This window comes from Carassius carassius, chromosome 20 (assembly GCF_963082965.1).
Source record: "Carassius carassius chromosome 20, fCarCar2.1, whole genome shotgun sequence".
Classification (NCBI taxonomy): domain Eukaryota; kingdom Metazoa; phylum Chordata; class Actinopteri; order Cypriniformes; family Cyprinidae; genus Carassius; species Carassius carassius.
This window is the reverse complement of record NC_081774.1, coordinates 19799773-19824407: the sequence shown is the minus strand read 5'-3', so window position 1 is coordinate 19824407 and position 24635 is coordinate 19799773. Positions and strand designations below refer to the sequence as shown.

The 24635-nt window shown below is 37.6% G+C and overlaps 1 protein-coding gene across 1 annotated transcript in view; it reads right to left on the bottom strand.

The window, feature by feature from the left end:
- dpydb (dihydropyrimidine dehydrogenase b) overlaps positions 1-24635 on the bottom strand; it is a 101305-nt gene that overhangs the window by 27944 nt on the left and 48726 nt on the right. The window contains 4 exon segments of the mRNA XM_059502677.1: positions 5465-5533; positions 9247-9400; positions 21908-22122; positions 24233-24417. Of these exon segments, the coding sequence (XP_059358660.1) occupies positions 9391-9400; positions 21908-22122; positions 24233-24417 (410 nt within the window). The 3' untranslated portion in view covers positions 5465-5533; positions 9247-9390.

The following is a 24635-nucleotide window of genomic DNA, read 5'->3' as shown; positions in this document are numbered from 1 at the left end:
TTTCTTTCTTTCTTTCTTTCTTTCTTTCGTGTGAAGTTTTTAATGTTTATGAAAATTCTCTCACCAAGGCTAAATGTATTTTATCAAAAATATAGTAAAAACAGTAATATTGTGAATTAATATTTTTTTAAATCCTAAGTGCAATCTATTCATCTAATTATCATTCCTGTAACACTGTAAAAAATTGTAACATAATATATATAAATGTAATGCATCCTTACTATTAAATTCTTTCAGAATTAATTTGATTTTTTTTATCCAACAACAACAAAAAAAACTGCTTAGTGACCCAAAACTTTTAAATGTGTGTGGACGTCTATATAATAAATGCACACAAACCACACATACAGTTTATTTATATGTATGTATGTATGTGTGTGTGTGTGTGTGTGTGTGTGTGTGTGTGTGTGTGTGTGTGTGTGTGTGTGTGTGTGTCAATGTGTTACAACTTCCCTAAAGGGAAAAACTAACATGACAAAAAAAACAGCCCTACACTATTCTTATTCCACCTCCATCAAACTTTACAGCTGGCAATATGCATGCGTGGAAGGTTGGGAATGTGGGTAGCCCTCTCAGTCAGATTCAGATTCTCACGTCAGTCTGAGATCCGTTTGTCAGACTGCCAGATGGTGAAGAGTGAGTGATTAATAAGAGAATGTATTTCCACCGCTCCTGAGCCCGATAGTGACGAGCTCTTCGCCACTCCAGCTGATGCTTGCCATTGCTCAGTGGTGATCTTAGATTTGTATGCAGCTGCATGGCCACCAAAACCAAATTTATAAAGCCCCTGATGAACCATTCTTGTGTTTCCAGAGGCTGGTGGACTCAACAAGGAGTCGCAAACAAGGACAGATGATATTTACACACAATGCACTTTAACATTCAGGAAATATTGGACAGAATTAAAGTAAATTTATTTGTGAATCCTAACAATGGCGAAACAAAAACAAGAGCATCACCTGTGTGTTAAAAGAAAGAGCTTTCATGTACCTAATACAACAGAAAACTTCAAAGCTGATGACCTCTTATCCAGAAATAGTAAAAAAGTGCATCACATCAAAGATCCCCACTTGAACAAGAAACAAAAGCCAACTGTTGCGCTTGTCGAGACCAAGACAGGAAATACTTGCATGTATAGTAGATTTCCATTTGTAAGCCTAGATGATTATGGTCTTCACATATGGCCCAGGCTTTGAGCTGTGACTTACCTGCAGGACTCCTAAAAAATTATATTTGTGTGTGTGTGTGTGTGTGTGTGAGTGAGACAGAGTGAGTGGAGGATGTCTGGATACGCTCCATCAGACAGCCAGAGGCCTCAACACAAACACTGATCAGACCTGACACTAACTTTGACAAGAACTAACCACTCTAGTGTGATCAAAGTCGTGCTGCCTGGCCCAATCCAGCTCATAGCTATGTCAAGGCACCTTTGATAGACAATTCTGTTGGGCCCTTTAACTCTGTGCACTTCTTTAATGAATGAATTAATAATCGGCATCAAGAAATTTCTCGGACCCTTCTCTCAGCTAAAGCAAAAATATGTGAGGCTTCATCGCCACAGAAAGACTGCTCTCATATCATTCTGTGTCTTTGAAAGATTCATTAAAGCAAAGCATGTTTTGAAAAGTGAGCATGACACATCAAAATTCTGAATCAAATGCCTAAAAGAGTCCAGAGAAAATCAGAGTAAAATTCCCCCTTTTACTCCTGTTTTCCTAATGAATGTTGTTCAGTTGCTTTGACGCAATGTATTTTGTTTAAAGTGCTATATAAATAAAGGTGACTTGACTTGACTTGACTCCTGGTATCAGTTTTAAGAGGCTACAAGCGGTCAGTGCTGATGGTCAAACGATTTCAAACTCTATGTAAAAATGTATTCCTGTGATCCAAAGCTGACTTTTCAGTTTCATTACTCCAGTCTTTAGTGTCACATGATCCTTCAGAAATCTTTCAAATATGCTGATGTTCTTTTCAAAACATGTTTTATTACTAATCATTATGAAAACTGCTATGCTGCTTAATGTTTTTGTGGAAACATTTATTTGAAATTGAATATTTTGTAACAGTGTAAAGCTTTACTGTTACTTTTTATCAACTTAATGCATCCTTGATAAATACAATTGTTAATTAAAAAAAATTATAATAATAAATAAAAATCAGACTGACCCCAGCATTTTGAATGGTAATGTATATGGTCATAAAATCAGAAACGCTACATTTATACAGTGTTTCAGACTGATACAAGTCATAGAATATTCATTCAAAGATCTGATTCATCGGTTTATTTATTTGTTTCACTATACTCTTTGCACTGAACAGTATGTTTTTGATTCACTAAAGAGAATCAGTTCATAAGAGACATTCATTTTGGGAATCAAATTCCACTTTAAGTACTTTAAAAAGAAAGACGTTTCGTACCATTATTTTGTGGTACACTGTATAATTATTATATCATTATAAATTACTAAATAGACAGCCCCTTAATATCAGGTGTAAACAGGGCCATAGTGTGGGTTGTTTTGTAATGTGTATTATATCGCAGGCATGTTGAGGAGGAAGAAGACTGTCATAACGATACTAGAGTAGAATGACTTGGACATGATTGTACACGAAACTTCCCACTAAACTCCCTCACAAACATGTCTTCCTCATTGGTCTTAAAGCTCACTGTCATGCCTGCCTCCTCGCTGCACGAGCCAAATCTTCTCTGGGATTTTCTCAGTGTAAACGTACATGTGTGTGGGTTCGCTGAGCGAATTTGTGTGTGTGAGGGTGTTGAGGAGATAAACTGGAAGGTACGAGAGCATACGACACCTCAATTAGAGCACCAGTAGTAGTAAGTGTTAGTGATGGCAGGGTCCTGTCTGCATTTACATACTGTATGTCCTGTCTAAATAAGCTCTGGTTGTTTACATACAGAACGAAACAGTGCCAACTGGAATTATAAAACCTCAGAGAACACACACACTCACACACACTTACGTCAGATGTAATAACTTCATTCTGTAGAAACCCTCAAGTATACGTTAAACAGGCAGCTCTCCTGCATTTGTGAATTTTAGGAAGAGGTGCTTCAGTCTTACCTTGGTAGGGCAGAGTTTTTCAAAAACTGTTTGGGGGTTTAGGCATGGTTGACTAAAAAAATATCAATTACTCATCCTATTTAAAACCTGTAAGTTTTCTCTTCATCCGTCTTCATTGTTATTTAGGACAAAATATACTATAAATTATCATTAAAGTAGTTCACAGTTTTCACAAAAATATATAACAACTGTTTTTTAACAGAAATGTTTATTAAGCACCAAATCAGCACATTAGAATAATTTCTAAATAATTAAGTGACAATGAAGACTAGAGTGAAAATTCAACATTAAAAATCTTACTGTCACAATTTTTTACTGGAAAATTATATACAAAGTCCTGTCATGAAACTCTAGGTGCATCTGAAATAATCACATCATTATTAAAATGGCGCACCAAATTGATTCTAGGTGCATCAGCAACCAGTGAGCTTGCAGCTTAACATTTAAATACTTGGCCAGTGCTTTCTGGCCAGCAGCTGCAGCATGCTTCAGAAACCCTCTACCTTCACCAGCCCCACCTGTTTAGATCTGCTATGAAGTAATTTCATATGTCAAGGGGTTATTTCATGTTATAGGTGCAGCAGCAGTATTTCTTACATGCTCACAGCAGCATGTCTCTGGATGTACTGGCAATAAAAAGTCTCTGTACTTGCTCTGCTGTAGCAGTGTAGCAGATCTATTCCACCAAGACCAAACAAATTAACATTGCCATGTACAGTATACTACCATAAACTTCCCAAGAGATGACATGACAGAAATTATACTATGGTCAATTTTTACAGCCTGGATTCTAATTTACTTTTACGGTGTGAAAAAAAGTGGCAATTACATTCTTCAACATTTTTCCTTTTGTGTTCCACTGAAGCTAGAAACGCCAATATATGAAGTGGGTAATTGATGAACAATGTTTATATTTGGCTAAATCAGGGATCAGCAACCTTTTCGGCATGACGTGCCATTTTTTATTTTTATGGTTAACCACTGTGCCAAGTGTGCACAGCAACCCCCCCCCCCCCCCCACACCCCGATATAATTCTGTATTTAAACGGTACATACACAATTTTTTATTATACGATTAAAAAAAAAAATTTTTAACGTTTAATCAACGTTAATGCACTGCTTTAATTGATGAACGTGCACACACAGACACACACACACACACACACAACACACACCACTCGCACACAGAGATCTGAGATCGTGCTGTGCAAAAAGTAGCATTCAGAAGCTCATAAACCTATGAGTGTTGTCACGCTACTTTTATTAATCGATACTGAATCGCTACATTATATTTCTCAACAACAAAGGGGCAAAATCGCTTCATTGTCTGCAGAGAGAGACAATTTACCCCCCCCCCCCCCCACTTTCTTTCTCTCAAAATGGCCATATTTCAGAAAATTTTTCATCACTGGATATAGCTTTAGGTCATTTAACATTTCTATGGTAAAACGTATTATTAAAAGTTGACTAATGTTAATTGATTTGCAGCTTCATCTTACCTCACTCTCTTTAACGTTAAACTGACGCTTCGCGCTCTGCTTCTGTGAACAGTAAACCCCGCCTACTTTGATCTGATTGGCCATCTCAGTCATTTTGACATTGACGAGTGCTGTTAGACCGTGGCTTTGATCTGAAGCACCTAGTATGTGCAGTGTTTGCACGTGCATCCATGCAAGTTAATTCTCACACTTTAATAGTATTTATAGCTCCTAACAGGCTGTGTGACTATGAGAAGTTATTACATCAAACTGTTCGTCATTATACAGTTTTCCTTATTGCTTGCGTGCCAGCGATTATCCCTCTGCGTGCCACTGTTGGCACGCGTGCCGTAGGTTGCCAACCCCTGGGCTAAATTATTAAGCCTCTGTTTGGCCCAATTAGTCTGTCAGGGTCAGTGGTTATGATTTGTTCTGGCTATGGCAAACATACATTTTATAAAGTTTTACAACTTATCATTCACAGTTTGTTAGCACAGTTTGCTTCTGTCACCCGAAAGGCTGAAATCCAATGATACAGTATCTAATGCAAATTTAATGTAAAAGCCTCTTTCCACAGAACCAATGAGGCTTTTCACTATGAATATGGATGTGATTGTGTTTGTCTCTGTGTTGAGAATGTGTGTGATAAACAAATGCATATTTTTGTGTTATGCCTAGGAAAAAAAAATAAAAAACCTTCACATTAACAGACTTTCAAACAGGTGCATGAAATGGATATCTTGAAGAACAAGATCTTCAGAACATTAACTAATTTCACGGATTCATGTTTCATTTACTTTTCATGCTTCCAATAAGCCTGATTAATCTCTGAAGTTGGATGAGGTGTAAGGAGCAAACAGAGCAAACCTGCCAAACACAAATACACAAGGAATGGCAGCTTACCTCAGCCATCTTTGCCAGCTCAGTCCAGTCAGCTTGGTTGTGCCCGCACATAATACTGGAATTGATAATCTAGACAAAGAAGGAAAGAGTCTGAGGAATAGAAAAAAATAAATAAATAAACCTAAGGGGGAATGAAAATGAGTGATGAAGTGCGATTTCACCTGATGCGCTTGCACTAAATCCGCCAATTTTTCCAATTCACATTTATTTATTTATAAAAAAATTTAACATCCCAGCAAAAGCTATTACCCTGCCTTAAACTGTGTTGCTTTATAAATCTGTGCATTTGTAGACGCCCAGTGGCATGCACGTATTATTAAAACAATAAAAACATCATGCTGACGGCATTATTCAGCTCCTATGTGGCAAGGCAGGATTTAGCTGTATTACTCTCACTGTATGAGGAGACACTGTAATCGCACCATAAAGCGGAGAGATATATGCCACGTGTCTCCTCCTCCTTGCCGGGTGCTTTTAAGGGAAACAAATCGGCGCGGAGAGAAACGCTTGGCGGCCAAAGCATGTGTTGAAGTTTATGAGTCAATCCATCCTGGATCTCGCTTAGACCTGGGGGACCTGTAGCGCCTCTAACCCCACCCCCTCTCATCTGCTCACCCCTAGGAGCTCCGCTCAACCACGTATACTGAAAGTGGTGTCAGTGTTTTATTGGTGTCAGGAGAATAAATGAGGACCGGGTGTCTGTATATACATACAATATCTATAATATAAGAGCAAGTCAGCTCTTTTTGCTGATCAAACATGAAGCATGAATGGATTTTACCTTTGAAACCTTTACAAACACATCTGTTCTTTCTTTATCATAAGGTCAGATTCCACAAATGCTTAGAATATAGACATTATATAAGTAGCAATAATGTACATTTTGGCCGAGGCATGGCTAGAAAAGCAGTGTTGATGTTATGTTGGTGTCAGGAGGACACCTGAGGGCCGGATCTGTAACATACTGTGTCATAAAGTCGGTTCTTTTTGCTATCCTACATTTAGAAACTCGAGTTTGAGATTAAGTCTGTGAATGTGCATGCATTGTATTGCTCTACCCTTTTTTAATCAGACAGAAAAAGGGAGTGAGCGAGACAGACTGCATCTCTAAGAAGCAGGAATCACCCTGTTATCACTTTAATAATGCTATGCTGAGGTAACCGAGCCCATCCGCCAACACTGGCAACACAGCCCTCTAGGGACCCCCATTGCTGTGGAAACTGTCAATCATGTGGTGATATGAGGAAATTAAAAAAAGAAAAGGGGGCGGGATTGCAGCTTCATGCACCACGTTAATTCTTCAGTCTCAGACGTGTTCCTAACCTCTCGTGAGCCTTGCAGAGAGTGTGTCTGTAGGGCTGAAATGTGTGAGCCGGTATAATTTGATATTATTGTGGTGGTTTTGTTATTCATTACGCTTCTCTGAGTATTCATTTCATCCAGCAGTGTGTGCCCATCACCCCTGACCACGAACCAGTCACACGCTGTGATGAGCTCCGACGAACACACACTTCAACGCTCCCTAGAGTGTGGCCCGCGCGTTTCACGACATGATGACGAAGGAGCATTGGGGGAAAATGGAAATTGTAAATAGTAAATGGAGATAATGGGTGTGTTGAATAGCTGAAACCTACGCAAAATCGATGAGCATTATCAATGAGAGTCTTACTGAACTTTTCAGTGTATAGATTATGTTTATCTCACTGGATATATGACAGATGTTCAGTTACAAAACAAAAAAGTTTGCTGCCTACAGAGAGAGATTTTAAGGGAGCACAGCTAAATGTTGGAATTTTAATAATGATTCCTCCTGAGATGCCTTTTTTTTTTTTTTTTTTGGCCAAACTAATATATTCTCTTTTGAGAAAGCAATTCTGGGATACACTTTAGAGAAAAGTGAAAACACAAATCCAAGATGATGGACGTGGTGAAGTGAGAGAAGTGTTGACCATAAATAAGCATTTCATTCACAAAGTAGTTCAGTGTAAATAAAAACTGATTAATTTACTCACACCGTAAAAATGATTCATGTGGCTTTTTCTAAATTAACTGGTTTGACAAAAGTCACACATATTTATTATGACCGAATCAAATTCACTGGCTTACACCAACAAAATTGTTGGGGGGGGGGGTCAGATGAAGTAGAATTAACACCTTAAAGGGATAGTTCACCCATAAATAAAAATTATATTATGAATTATCCACCCTCTGTCATCCCAAACCCGTAAGACCTTTGTTCTTCTTCGAAACACAAATGAAGATATTTTCGGTGAAATCTGAGAGCTTTATGACCTACAACATAGACAGCACTGTAGTAGCTCCATAACATTACGGTTGAAACACTGATGACTCATGGATTATTTTAACGATGTCCTTACTACCTTTCTGGGCCTTGAACGTGTCAGTTACATTATGCAGGGTCAGAAATCTCTCAGATTTCATACAAATTTTCTTAATTTGTGTTCCAAAGATGAACCAATGGTTTTACGTGTTTGGAACTGCATGAGGCTGAGTACTAAATAACAGAATTTTCATTTTTTTGGTTGAATTAACCCTTTAAGGGTTATTTGTGAGTGCTACTGTATGTATTGTAATGTCTACCAGAGTAAACATGTCGTTAGCTTAGCAACATGCTAATGTCGAGAAGCGCGTTCATGTCTTGTCAATTATCGATGACAACCTGGGACATTCTACATTATGCAAATTATTATTTTGATGTTATTTCAACAACTAATGCTAGTGACATAAACTATTGTATGTCGTTAACTATTTTCAGATTAATATTGCATTAACATTACCAAAATCAAGGTACAGAATGTTTCTGTTTAGCAAACTAAATATTATGCAATAACTACCTAAAGGCATTTTACAGCTGAAGCTGCCACCATTTTGATTATTATTGCATGACTGTAATGTTACCCAACTAATTAATTCTTCTGAAATAAGTCAGTCACATAGGTTACTTTAGATAGTTCATTCAGTACTGAAAAGCATGTAATCACAATTATTTTGCCCAAAAATTATGTTTTTACTTTACTCCATTGTAATCTCAACAACATGAAAACTTCAAACTCTAACTTAAAAAAGAGCCCAATTTGTGTGGCATGCAGTTACTACCTAAATAGAGTATTACGACGTTCAATTTAGGCTTAGATGTAGCCTAAGAATATAACTGACATTGAGGTAAATGCCAGTCTTTAAAAAAATAAAATCAAAAAAAAAAAAAAAAACCCAGTGACACATTTGTGTGAAGGAGGGATTCAAGGGGTTCATGTGAAAAGTGACGTTGTGCTTTATAATTACACCCTGTAATTCAAAATTAATCTCACCCTTGATTGAAGCAGGCAGACAACAAAAGTTGAGGAAGTTATTTTGTGCTCAAACGGGCTGTCTCATTTCAAATGATTAGAGAGAAAAGAGATGGCTGATTGTGATGAAAAGAACACTACAAAAAGCTATTGTCATCTGCCTGCAGAACGTCGGAGGAGGGAGGAGAAGAGAAAAGAGGCCTTGGAAAATCTTCTATTAGTGAGATTCTATTACACAATTACTCGTGAAGCAGTTAACATGCACAGAGCAAAAGGGACTCAAATTACTGAGGGACAGAAAACGAGGGAAAAAGATGGCACCTCTATTATGGAGAATTATGGCTGTTGATAAAACCCAGCCTCAAAAAGTGAGAAACAAAGTAATGAATCACATTATGAGAAAACTTCTGTGGGAATAAGAGTAAAAGAGGGAAAGATAGAGGTAAGATAAAGACAAGCTAAAAGTGAACTCACATTTTTGGGGAAGTCGGCTTTGAGTTCGGCCACGCTCTTGCACCAGTAGGCGGCTGTTTTTTCACTAATGAGCTTGATGTTGAGGAACGAGACCAAAAATGTGACCTGAGGTAGTCCCACGAACGGTTCACTGTGACACATTGGTCACCAAATCCTGCAGCAGAGAGAAAATTTGTCACTGTTCGCTAAACTGCAATTAGCACTGAGAGAAAGCACACAAACTGAATTGGCTAGGCTGAACTTGAAGCCTGAATGCATTTTTCCTTTGGAACCTTCACACACACATCTGTACTTTCATCATCAAAAATTCCACAAATGCTTGCTATATATTCATGATATAAGCATCAATCAAGCACATTTCACCCTTTTTTCAATTAAGAGAAAACTATGATAAATTAATTTATAAGAGCGTGGCCCATTAAGAAGAGCAATTAGGATTCATTTGCATGTGTTAATTAGGAGCCACACAATTTTAAACAATTAAGATAACCAGAGCTGACACATGCAACATTTTATATTGGGGGCACCAGAGGCAAGATAACACATGACCAAACAAAACTTAATTTTTCTTTACATTAGGGTCAGATGGGATAAACAAACATTTCAATGCTCGGGACCCTCAAATATGATTATAATAACAGTACTAAACTAATATTTATTTACCTTTATTTTTATACACTATAGTGTAGGATCTTTAAAGGTTGCTTTTCAAGGCACTTTACAAAAACAGAGAAAAATATAAAGGCAGCTATATAATGTCATGTATAAAGACCCACCATGTTAGAACTATTAAACATGATATTATAATGACATTTCTTAAATTAAATAATTGACTTTCATTTTGTACTAGGTAATTATTTAAAAAATCTTCTACCTCCAAAAAACTTTAATTTATTTTTCTATTAAAGATGTAAATACAATTAATAATTTCATTATTTCTAATAGCAGAATGAAAGAGTGTTAATGTGACATTTGCTAAATGTTTTAAAAATGATTCTGTTAATCATATTTAATTAGTATCTCAAGTTAACTTTGACAGCCCTAGAAAATACATAATGTCATTTATTTTTCTCTGTAAATATTCAGTGGACCCCTTTGACTGATTGATTGTAAATAGATTTTTTCACAACGATTTATACAAATATATTTTTCTGCCTTGAAAATACAACCTTAAAAAAAAAAAAAAAATCTGTAGCCGCACATGAGCTTCTGAAAATAACTACAGCACAATCTGTTTCCATACAATACTGTAAGTATCCTTTTGAAACATAGGAAAAGAAAAACATCTTTATTACAATGAAACACATGTGATTTGTAGTGAAACTGGAGCATCTTTCGATCACAAACACCTACGTGAAACGCCTCCAAATGTGAGAGCGTTAAACCTACCAGTGATTTTGTTGCCTGTGGTTTGTAGCTTCCGTTTCAATACAACATCTGCCTTCAAAGCTAATACCCCGAGTGTTTCCACAGGAATAATATACATTGCTCAATTTAGAAACTAAGTGTATCTGCATTGCTTATAAAGGACACATGTGGACAAACTGTCTGAGGGTGTTTGAGATGTATGAGGTAATAAAAGAGTAGAAAACACTGCGATTACCAAGTACATATACTCACATTACCCACATCTCCACCTACATTTACATTTTCAGCATGAGTACCCTCTTTAAGGTAATGCGTGTGAAGGATATCCAGTGATAAGTAAATAATCTCTGGATCTCTGAGCCCATTAGCATGCGTTAACCTGTCAAACATTAGCCTGGGTTGAATTCACACACTTCTTTAGTCAGAGATGAGGTCAGTGGTTAGCTGTGGCCATGTGTGTGGTGTTCAACAAACTGTGGGGGTTATCAGACCAGCACAGCCCAGTAATCCACCCCTTTAAGCCAGCACCTCTCCCAAAAGGAACACACATGATAAGAGAGTGATCAAATGTCATGCCATGCGCCACACTCGAGCGTCCGAGGAAGCCCTCTGATAGGCCAGCCTGGAGGCATATTCAGGGTAATTACAGACGCTGCGGTTACGCCGTCCCGTCGAGCTGCCAACCCCCGCTTCCTCTTTCTCATTCTTCTCAGAGAAAATCTCAGGTTAAATATTAGTCTGCCTGCCATTTAAACAGTCCAGCTATTTTTTAAGCTGACACAGGAAAGCATTCGGCCACAATTATCTCTACGGCTATAGCCATCATTATGTTGACACTCCTGTGAGGGAGGGTGCAGAATACGTTCCCACTGCTATTATTTTTGCAGTTTCCTTGCATTTGAGCTCAGGTCTGCCGCGGATCAAGGGGCGAGTGACCGTGACTGGAGACTGCAAAACAATTACACCTTACAGAACTGCTGGCTGCTGGTTTATGTAAGCAAATTCTTGGAAATACAAGTTAGAGACTGCGGTTGTTGACTGCGGATTAGATGTATAGCTAAAACAACCCGATTTACTTCAGGATGTGACGTGGTAAACAGCTAAATGGCCTTGACCATACGTCATTACTGCTTTTCCATCTGCTTGTACAGCTTATGTTTTCAGTCCTTAATAGCAACGAATGGGCAGCATAAAGCTTTAAATTTAATGTTTGTCTGTGTTATTAACTTTTTTGTGGTTATTCGGGGGAGGCTTTTATAAATCGATCCATTTATGTGGCATGGATGTTCCGGAAAGTCTAAAAAAACATGACCTTTACTTTCAAGTCTATTCCTTTTTTATGTATTGAAAAAGTCTATATGTCTAGTATACTAGGCCTTAAATCACCATCTTTCAAAACTCTCAGCAGTCATGGCCACTTTACTAATTGATATATTCAATTAGTTCAGCAGTCTGGGCTTTCGGTTCTGTAAAGTCAAGGGAATTTGAGTTTGTTTAGTGAGGATAAATGTCCCTGTGTAACTTCACATCACATCAACAAATACTGAATAGTTTAAGCTTTCTGAGGAGCTTTTTCAATAGCTGAAAAGCTCACAGGGCCACACTCATACTGATATTTACTGACTATATAATCAGACACTCAACTTAGGTGCAGTCATATGTTATATTGTGCATATGAGTTTCTTACAACAACCCTTATTTTGTGTTTGATTGATGTACTACCAGAAAATCACACACAAATATGAATTGCTTTGTGAAAGTAGTACAGTATTTGAACACCACAGAATGAAATGAAATGAAAATATAAAATAAGTACACGTTTCAGAGCAGATTTCAATGCTATATTGAACAGCACTAAGGACACAATGATGAGAACGTAAAACAGCAAGGAACATTCTCAGTCATTAAAAGCTTCTAAGAAAAAACATGAATGGTGCTTGTATGACATATTTTACAAAGCCTGAATAAAACCAACATTTAGCAGAGAAAAACAGTTTTTTGTATACAATTATTAAAGTAGCTCTTGACTTCATTAAGGACATCAAAATATTTGTGCTATTACCCATATAAGAGGAATACTTCACCGAAAAATTTAATTCTTCTTTTACTCACCCTAACTGTCTTTGGAAACCCAGAAACACATTTGAAGTTATTTAGCTGAATGTCCAAGTTGCTCTGTTCCATATATCAACAGTAAGGGATTTTTTCAACTATAATTTTGTCAATTTGTCATAAAATGTTAAATTAATCAATAATAATAAAATTGACAAGCTAATTGTCAGCCTCATTGTTTAGCCCTTAATGAAGACTACAGCTATCAAGGAAGGGTTTAAGGTAAAATTCTTACCTTACTCATCATATAAAACTTCTATTCAAAACGTTTGTGTTACATGGGAAAGGTAGGAATGACATTAGTGTTATGACAGAACTTTCACTTTTTTCCTTTAAGCAATAAAGAAAAAAAAAATGCTTCAAATTGTATATATATATATATATATATATATATATATATATATATATATATATATATATATATATATATATATATATATATACATATACATATACAATTAAACATGAATTCAAAACGTTCTTTTTATGTCTCTGTGAAAAAAAAAGGAAAAACAAGTTGAGCTTATTTTCATGTGTTAATAACTCAGGGCTTCCAGCGCTTTAGAGAAAAATGAACTCTCTTAACTCCGAGGCCTTATAAAGGTGAGTGAACGTAATTTACAACTCATATAAATACCTTTGCAACAAAGTAAGGAATGAAAAGTTAGGCATAAAACTCCCACTCTTTACATAGACTGATTAAAAAGTCACTACAAAGCCTTCGTTTCTGTCATGAAACTCAAACTTCCCACACGACACCTGCATTTAACAAACATAAAATTAACTGCTACATGCTAACCTCCCCACGCAGGTTTCACTCTCGCACCAAACTGTTTCTTGCATGCACCTCTGCCATCTCAGTGTGAATCTTTTACTTTCCATTATTTATATATTCTTTAATGAGGGCCTTGCCACTGATACACACATTCTGCACTGCTGAATGCTCTTCCAGCATCTGATACACATGTTATTGGCTGAAGGATTGGCTATCATACAGCATGCCTGGGGCGATAGGGAATTAATAAGCACACTCAAGGACACTAACAGCAGTATGTAGACGAGGATGGTGCTTACTGATATACATGTACTATATTAACAAATAAAATAAAAAGCCCTCTAGATACCTTCTCCCTTTTGTTACAGTATGTAAAACGGGGAAAAGAGAACAAAAAATGAAACTAGCTCAGTTTGAACTTGCATGTGGCACCTCTAAATGGAGTTGTTTGGTTGATCTTTAAATTGCTAATTTAATATACACTAGCAGTCAAAACTTTGGAATCTTTTTCTTATGTTTTTGAAAGAAATCTCTTATATGCTCACCAAAGCTCTGTTTTTATGAAAAATAATTTTGATGTATAAAACAGCAATAAAACGGCAATATTGTGAAATATTATTACATTACTGTTTTCTGTTTAAATATATCATTTGAAAACACTGTGATTTATTGCTGTGAGGGCAAAGCTTGAAGGTCAAGCTGAAGATGGAGCATCCATTACTCCAGTTTTCAGTGTCACATGATACATCAGAAATCATTCTTATATGCCGATTTGCTTATCAGTTATTATTGGTGCTCAACTGCTTAATTATCAGTAATGGTGTCATGCTGCTGAATATTTTTTTGTGGAAATTGCAATATTTTTCAGGATTCTCTGATGAATAGAAGGTGCAAAAGGTTCAACTTAATGCACCCTTGCTGAAAAAAGTATAAATATATATATTTAAATCTTACTTAATCTTACTTAAACCACACTTTTGAATGGTAGTGTATCATGGCCTAGCAAAAGCAACAACATCTAGTTCCCAGGTACTGCATGAAATGAAATATAAAAACCCTTAAATTTGAAACATTTACACCATCCAGTTATGAAAATACCACTTAGTTAAATGTAGAACATCGCCAAGATTTATAATCCTACACAAAGAAACCTTATAGCTCTGTGGCAGCAACTTACAATCCCTTGAATACAGTGTATGCTAATAAAAGTACAGAGTAACAAAACATGGCAAGACATCTGAATAATTCATTGCAATCATTCATATTCATGCAAACATCTACGAATGTAAAGCCATCTAAATTCACCTCTGGGAAGAGATTTCTAGCTCTCTCTAGATTTGTGTACTCAAGGTGCCTGAATCAGTGTGGGAAAGTTCCGCCCACACCGTGTCTCCCTGCAGAGATACGTGCACATAACAAATTGGCATTAATTGCGGGACGGCAGCCGTCTGTCCCCAGCCACCATTGATTTCCTGCCTGCTCCGGCTGGCCCACATTGGCGTGAGGGACTGAGTAGGCTGCCTGTTTTTTTAAGGGCCTTAGCAGAGAGGAAGTGGAAGAGAGAGCACAGATGTCTTACCTAACTGTGCAACAATACCTGGTCCTCTTGTTGGGGTTAGAGCCTGTCAAGAACTTTTTCTATGGATTGACAATACAGACAAAACCCCTTGAAACAAATTCTAGAGAAATAAGTGTTTTCAATTTGGTTGCAGCAGTACCATAAAGAAATGTTTTATTGACTCTGGTGTGAAAAAAACAACAACAACAACAACAACATGACAAACCTGCTCCAAGCACAAAGCTGAAACGTGTTCTAAGCCTACAGCTGAACCTTACTAAACATTTTTGAGATAAATTGTAACAGTGTCCCCCCATCTTGCAATGTCAGTACCTGACCTCAATAATGGCCATAAACAAGTGTATGTCATAATGGCTGTTTTCACACAGGAACAGACCATAGTTGTTAGTCCTGGTTGGAGTGCTAATCTGGTTTTGCTCACACAATGTTAGGCTATGAAAGAAACTAATAACAGCATTCTATAACCAAACTGAAAGCCTTTAAATATTGCCTGAATTCTGAGATTAAAGAGCCATGCCCCATGATTTACTCACCCTCAAGCAATACTAGTAGTATATGACATTCTTCTTTCAGACGAATACAATCTGAGTTATATTAAAAAACATCCTGTCTCTTCCAAACTTTATAATGGGAGTGGATGGTAGCCCAAAATTTGAAGTCCAAAAAATTTAACCAATCCATTATAAATGAAGTCCACATAGCGCCAGTGGGGGTTAATAAAGGCCTTCTGAAGCAACGTAATGAGTTTGTATGAGAAAAATATCCATATTTACAACTTAATGAATATTAATCTCTAGCACGTATCCACATTTACGAGAGAGTGGTGTCCAGCAGATGATTTAGGCAAAAACGGTGATGAACACAGAAGTGACAAACGTGGATGAGCAGGAGAGAGAGTCATGCTACATGACCCTCATGAGTTGTTGGTTGTTCTTAGCTTTCAGTCACTAATGTTATGACTGTCAAATACTATGCTGGTGGAGCATTGTGCTATCAAGCACAAGGTTGGGGGTTTGATTCCCCGGGAACACATGATAGATAAAAATTGATAGCCTGAATGCACTGTAAGTCGCTTTGGATAAAAGCGTCTGCTAAATGCATAAATTTAATTTAATTTTAATTTATTTTTTAATTTAATTTAATTTAAATACTCTCAGGTTATGAAAATGCCAGAAAATAGACATATTGTGTGGTTGCTCTGCTTTAAGAAAAAAAAGTTCAAACTAGTCTTAAAATGCAGGTGCTCAATGATCTCCTGGCCTGGCCAGACTTATATGGTTTGCCAGCTTTAGTGTTCCATAATTCAGGAGAAATTATGGAAACCATAAACTATTAATGTGTGAATTTTGATTAGTCATTCTTGATTTTATCAGTCACAACCTTTATTATTTACTCACTGTGGTTAAATGAAAAAGTTGTGACATTTGATGCTCTGAATTTAACCCCTCCAAGTGCACACACACAGCAGTGAGTAGGGAACACACACCGTGAACACACACCCAGAGCAGTGGGCAGCTATTGCTCCAGCACCTGGGGTGCAATCAGGGGTTCAGTGCCTTAATCAAGGGCACTTCAGCCATGGGTATTGAGGATGGAAGAGAGCACTGTTCATTCACTCCCCTCACCTACAAATCCTGCCAGCACTGAGACTTGAACCTACATCCTTTAGCTTACAACTCTGACTATCTAACCATAAGGCCACAGCCTCCCCACAGGTTACAGTCTTTTTTCACAACTACAATGGAAATAGAAGTAAAGGTTGACTTTGGGCATTCACTCATACAGATGGTATTCAAAGTTTTTAGGTTTCAGTAAATAAAGTTCTCAATTCCAAATACTGACTGTGAGCACAGCATTTAAGAGTAAAACCTGTTAACAAATGCTAACAATATGCTAATAAATTTGACTGTAAATCTCAAATACTGTGGAGATGCAACATTTAAGAGTAAAATTAAATACGGTTGTCAGTCCAAAACACTGTGTAAATGCAGCTCTTGAGAGTGAAACTTGTTAATAAATCAGATTGTCAATTCAGAACACTGTGTGAATTCAGCTCTTGAGAGTGAAACCTGTTAGTAAATATTTTAAATCCCAAAATCTATACTGTAAATGCTGTAAATGCAGCATTTGAGAGAGAAACCTGTTAGTAAGTACAGTTTTCAATCCCAAATACTGACTGTGAATGCAGCTTTTGAGAGTCAAACCCATGGCTGGACTGGCCATTGGGCATACCGGGCATTTGCCCGGTGGGCCGACGTTATTTTTGGGCCGATATCTCATACTCATACTTTTTTTTTTTTAAACGGCCCATAAAATTTGTACATCGGCGGCCCATTCGTTTTGTTTTGTTTTGCTTAATTGGCGGCGCTGGGTTTGTGCCGGTGTAATGCATTGGTCAAAGTCAGTGTTAGTTTTTTTTTTCTGACAGACCAGCCCATGAAACACGTAGATCAGTGGCCCATTGGCTCTTTTCTTGATTGACACTGGGCTGGCCCAATCACAACTTTAAACGAGTGAGCGAGCGGCAGCAGTGTCAGTGTGTATCTGTAAAAAAAGATGGAGAAGAAACGCAAGGAATGTGCAGATAAATAGCGTGAAAAAATAGAACCAGGCCCTTAAAGCAGACACTGTAAACTGTGTCAAAATATATGTTTTCTGACCTTCATCAGCCACTGAATTATATGTTTTATGAAACCTTACGTGTCAATATCTGCCAAGTAGATTAGATCAATGAGTCAAATAGCTTTGAGAGTGGACTAGAAAGAACACAATGTGCTCACACCCACCATTATAAACACTAACTTAATTGGACAAAGCACTGTGCAATTAGAGGCTAATTAGGAGATGTGTATCTCATATGCTCCTCCATCGCTGTTTTATACTGCAGATATTAAGTCTTGTAGCCTGAAGTGGTGTGTTTTAAAGCTTAGGTGTGATAAGCTCCTGTCTGAGCTATGACAATGATTGAATGTGTTTTAAACAGCAGGGGATGGGCTTATTTCTCATGCAGGAAGCGAGCGAGTTCTGTCTCTGCACTGCACTCCGATCTATAACCAACCAGCTAAATCAGTAGAGGGGAAAGTGGATATAGCTGTGGAGCTTTGTCAGGAGCGGCCCAGACAATGTTATGATGAATGTGTCAGCGAGAGGGAGATGTATTTTTCCGCGCATGAAAATCTGGCTTACCTCCTTTCTTGCTAACTTTAAAATTCATCATGACTCTGCAGGGGCATAACTCCATCAAAAATCAGCCGGCATTAACATCATCTCCAACCAGCTGATCCGTCGGCTCAGGATACCGCTCGTGTGAGCTCAAGAACACGAGTAATAGGCAATCAACTTCGCATAAAAGAACAATAGCAGCCATCATTCATTCTCATGTACAATTAGTGCAGCGCTGACTGAGTGATGGCCCCTTAGCCCGCCGGCGCTTTGACACGCCACTTCCTGGCTGTCTGCCTGCGACAGCACCACAGAGAAAAAGCGTGACACTGTGTGAGGTCTCTCACGCAGAGATGACTTAAAAGGCTAATTGGGCCTGGAGGTTCTGATCCATCTGACATCTCAGCACCCATCAGCTCTACAAGTCGTTGTTTGATGACTAAGATCTGACCACATAACCTTGTGTGGATCTGAGGACCCATGGACTTTTAGCTCATCAGAGACGAGGAATAATAGAGAAGTGCCTCTAACTGTCATGCAAAATTGTTTCCAGGGCCCATTCCGAGCCATTGTGGAGCCGAATCCCAAGGGACTCGCATCTTGTGACAGAAGGGAAAAATAAAACATTTACACATGCAATGCATCTCATTAATTATAATTAATGAAAGTGCTGCCTGCTTGCTGGGTGCCCCTGTTAGCACTAGGTAAATTAGCTATTCGGTGCACATATACACAAGCGGCTATTTTCATATACAGCTTGACAATCGCAGGGCTTTTCGAATGCTATTGATGCAGCGTGGCCTTGATGTACTACACTTAGTGTGGCTCAGGAGAACAGGATATTAAAAAGAAGTCCCCTATGTTCTAATGACAGCACTGAGCGGGGACACTGAGAACATGTTGACACAGAGGGGTTTTCTTTGTCCTGCCTGTGAGAGAGAATGTGTTTTAGTGCAGTCATTCTAGCACACGGAGAGCAATATGAGTTCTGTTTACCGAAATATGGCTTCATCTTGCTACTGCAGAGGAAGATTAGAAGAATTATTATCTGGGGTTTGTTGTTGACATTGGTCATGAACTGCCTTTGTTTTTTATTTTCTACTTTTCTCTGAGGTCTACTTATAATTATATCAAGATTTTTACATCAAAAGACATCCTTATTTATAAGTAACAGGCTATTTTTTATCCTGTTTTTAACCTCCCTCATTTGAATGCTCTGTTTGAATAGACATGGCAGATTGTAGACTTGTATGACTGGCTACTAGTTGTGTATGTTATGTATTGTGTATGACAGCCTACATACTTAGTGATATTATGTGCACTTTAAGTTGATTTCATATATTTTAATTTAATAATTTAATGTTAATAAAAAAGACTAAACGTATGTTTATTTGTCTTGGCCTTTTTTTTTTTTTTTTGCTGGTCCAAAAAATGATCCGATCCATACGAGGACGAGCGAGCGCGGGTTTGACTAGATGTATTTGGAGGTTATTGCTCACGTCTCGTTCTGCACATATCCAAATGTTTCCATATTCGCAATGTATCTGAATGTTAAACTATAATATTTTTTATTTATTTAATGTAAACTAGACGATAAAGATCCTCTTCACATGAGCAAAAACCTTGGCATAACAGCAGAGTGGACCGGTACACTACGGTCTATTTAAACTGACCAGTGTAACCTTTTATATGTTTAGTTGACTGTACTTTATTTTAATAATGAACAGACTGCGATGTAAGTTTGAAATTAGAATGCACTTTAGATGTTCTGTGTCATTTATACCAAACACAAATGTTGCTGGTTGCTAGTGTGTTTGCAGCACTACTGTTATTTATTTTTTATATATTTCAGATTTTTATTTTTAAAATTGTATTTATTTAACTGTATATTTAAGTTTACATTTATGTTCCAACAAACTTGAAAAATTCTACTTGATAAATGCTCTAAAACTTTTATGTAAATATATATAATATATATATATATATATATATATATATATATATATATATATATATATATATATATATATATATATATTACCTGTTTTATATATTTAATACTTGGTCAGTTTATTGATTTTGTTTGGTTAACTTTGGATACATTTTTTATTTTAATACCATGCAGTGCACAAAATTAAGATTCGAGAGATGGTTCAAGTCAGTGCTCGATAAATGATGATAAGTTTAGAAATGTTGTGCATCCACTTATTATTAGTGTGACATTTTTGCATGCAAATGAAGGGGAAAACTTCAAGATATCGGCCCTAAAAATCGGCAGCACATATCGGCCATCGGCTGACCCTGACCTCTAAACATCGGCATCGGCTATAGAAAAACCCATATCGGTCGATCTCTATACGTCATAAAGTGGCACATTCCACATCCTGTCGTTTTGGCAGACTGAGTTCAATATAATTTGTTTTTAGAATAACAAGGACGTTTTGAGTTTTGAAACGTATAGAATATATATATATATATAGCACAATGACCTATTATATCTCAACATATTACGTTAATTATGGTTTCTCAGTTCATGACTGCTTTAAAACTGACTAGAAAGAGTTTAAGTTTTAGTGTGGAGGGGCAAAAATGGGGGTTTATGTGGTTGGTACAATTGATATACCAGCCAAATGTATGTGAATTTTGAACAATATAAAATTATTTAGTACTCCGTCTATGCTTTTATTTCTATTTGATTGTTTAGTCTTGAGGAAAAAGTAAGCAGATTGCCAATACAACAGCAAAGACACAGAATGCAAATGGTGGATGATAATTCAGTAATATCTTTACTCCATTCAACCCAGAATAATGCTTTTTTAAAAATCATTCTGTTTTTTTTTCCTTTCTTCATACTTGATACAACTATTTAGGCTCCTCCTATGAAACTATAATCTCTGAAAATGTTTATTCTTTTATTCTTCCACTACTTTTTTTTCTTTGAAGTCCCATAAACGATGTCACTGGCTTTTTTAAATTCTTTGTGAAATTGACGCTCTGATTGAAGAGCTGCGCAGACGCTGTTGTCATGGCAACGTCTGATACGACTCAAACCCTGTGCTCTGCCTCTCTTCTCCTTTCTTTTTTTCTAATTCTATTTCCATTTCTAGCTCCACTAATCAAGGACTGCCAGTAAGCCCAGAACAAACAGATGTTACCGATTAATTTTCCCATCACTTGAATTAGAAAGTAAATTAAAACAAAAAGATTTTCTGCTGGAGTTCAATAAACAACTCATGCCTGCTTTCTTTTTTTTTTCTTTTTTTTTCTGTCAAGAACAAATGTTACATTGCTAACAAGGCAGATGCATGGCTGCCTAATGGGAGGGTTGTTGGTTTAGATTTTTTTTTTAAAAGCCACCAGAATGTGGCTCATTATGGCATTATGGTGTTAGTGTGTGCATACGTGTGTAAGAGTGTGTGTCTGTGAACTATGATTGCATTATTGTTAGCACTGCCCAGTGCTGGTGCTTTCATATGCTTGTGACCTTTAAGGGATTTTTGCCAAGTTTTCAGTTTCTGTGATGTTGTACGAAAGAGTGCTCTGAATCTTTGCAATGCAGTATGCGCTTCCCACACAAACACACTACCCAAATCCTAGCATGAGTGCGTTTGGAGCCTATGGCGTACTGCATGTTGATTTTTTTTCTCTGTGTTCTGTAAATATACCTTGTCCAGGCCAAAGGTCTTGGTGAGGGCAAAGCCCCAGCCTGCTCGATGGCTCTGCAGATCATGGCGGTGCTGGTTGTGGGTGGGGCGCTGGCCAGCCCAAACGGGTTAGGAAACTTAATCCCACACATCTCCAGGCTGATGTCCACTGTATTGATGGCGCAGTGGAACAAGGGCAGTTTGGGAGTGGTGCTTAATGTGTTACCATGAAGGGACTGCAGAGAAAACACACACATGTATAAACTATTATATTATATTAAATAAATTATAAACCTACATTACAATTATATTTGAGTTCAAATATTAATTGTGGCGAGTGGGGCGGGGCCGAGGGACGTGGGAACAAGGAGGGAGGCCGGCAATGATTGGGCAAATCAGTGGCACCTGCGGCCCACCGCCGGTCTCGAGTCCCACATAGGAGATGGAAGGATATAAAACTGGAGCGACGACAGTGAAGGACGAGAGAGGACCAGGCCTTGGATTTTAGTTGTGTTTTGGTTTTTATTTGAGCGCACCAGTCGTCCGTGAGGGGCTGGTGCGCTGTTTTGTGTTTATTTGGTAATTAAAGCTTCATTTGATTGTCCGCCGGTTCCCGCCTCCTTCTTCCCGATGACTAGGAAGTCTTTTATCATTACATTAATATACTGCAATAAATGAAAAACAGCCTCCAGCCAGTTACTATAGCTCAATAATCTTCATTAAAGAATTAAAAGAATTATTATTATTACACATATTTTAAAGATGTGTTATTTATTTTATATAATTATAAATAATTCTCATTGTAAACACTCACAGGCCACATTGATAGATCCCGGTTAAATTGCTCATTAACACAAATATATAATCAGCCAATCAAATGGCATCAACTAGATGATATGGTAAAAACGATCTGCTGAAGTTCAAATTGAGTATCAGAATGGGTTAAGAAAGAAGTAATGTGACTTTGAAGATGGCATGGTTGTTGGTGCCAGACAGGCTGGTTTGAGTATTTCAGAAACTGATGATCTACTGGGATTTTCATGCACAACCATCTATAGGGATTACAGAGAATAGTCCAGAAAAGAGAAAATATACAGTGAGTGGCAGTTCTGTAGGCAAAATGCATTTTTGGTGCCAGAAGACAGAGGAGAATGGGCAGATTGGTTTGCGATGATAGAAAGGCAACAGCAACTCAGTTAACCTCTTGTTACAAATGAGGTATGCAAAGGAGCACTCATGTCAGCTAACAATCGCACAGGCTCGCCAAACTGAACAATAGAAGACTGGAAAATGGTAGTCTGGTCTGATGACTCTCGATTTCTGTTGCAACATTCAGATGGTGCAGTCAGAATCTGACGTAAACAAAATGAAAGCATGGATCCGTCCTCCCTTGTCTCAATGGTTCAGGCTGGTAGTGTAATTGTGTGGGGGATATTTCTCGGCACATTTTGAAATGTTAAAATTTGCAATTGATTTTACATTTTACACACTAGACATAAAAAAAAATAAAAAAAAAAATTTGGGTTGACAATTTCTCAGAAGTTGAAATGATGGCACTTATCTTTCTCAGGCAGAAAGAGAGACTGTACCGAGAATGTGCTGAGTGTCATCACTCTGTCATCATTTGCGACTGAGGAAATTCATTGTGTTACAACTGCCTCTGTTCTCCCCTACTAGCACAGACATTTTTTTTGTGAGCTAAAAAGGAAGAAAAATTAGCACACTGCTCAAGAGAACACCTCATCCCACTGAAAATCCATAAACAAATACCAGTAACCAAAATTTTAACACAACACCACAACAGAATGTGATCTTATCTTCCAATCATTTACGTGATCTTGAACCACTGAACCTATTAGAAAATATTTGTACAGCTCTTTCTCTGTAGGCCAAAAATACAGAATGTTTTTTTTTTCTTTGGGGGTGGGGGGTGGATTTGCCGAATAAACACTTCAGCGTGACTTCCTCTGGCCACAGTTACATTAGCGATTAACCTCTGCATGAACCTTCTCTTTATGCTGCTGCTTAGGTCTGTGTGCGAAATCACAGAAAATAGTCTTCTGCTAGGAAATTCAAGTAAGAATCTTCTACTGTTTGAGTGTCAAAGCCAAAAAGCACTCAAGATGTCACCCTAAGAAAAAAAAGTCCCTGTGGAATAATGCCCTCGCTATAAAAACTGTGAGCGTAAAACTTTGAGTGCTACACTAATGCTGAAAATTGCTGGCACTGACACATAATGAGAAGCAGGCTCTGAGAGCTACACAACTGTGGCCAAACACTAAGTATGTTGTGTAAGACGTCCAAATGCAGAATGAGATGGATTGGCTTATTGAGTGGAGAGCCCACCTGGATGTACTTGTGTATGTGCCAGGAAGCTTGTTTGCCATCGTTGACAGACTCCACGGTGGTGTTGGCCAAGCCAGCGATGTCTCCGCCGACAAACACCCAGGGTTCACTGGTCTGCATGGTTTCGCTGTTCACCTCAGGTGTCCTCCATCCGTTCATCTTTACTGGTTCCAGGGCCTTTTTCACTGTTCCAGCACATAATATTAAAGAGATTGGAGTGTATCAAAGCTAGACTAAAACTTTTTGAACAACTATGGCAGGACACCCTGGGCATTAAAAAAAAGATGCAAGATATTTAAAGTGTACCTGAATTTTACCTGCAATATTTCCACTTCAGCACAATCAAATATACTTTAGTATATATTTAGCTGGATTTCAGCACTACTTCCACACAATTAAAGAG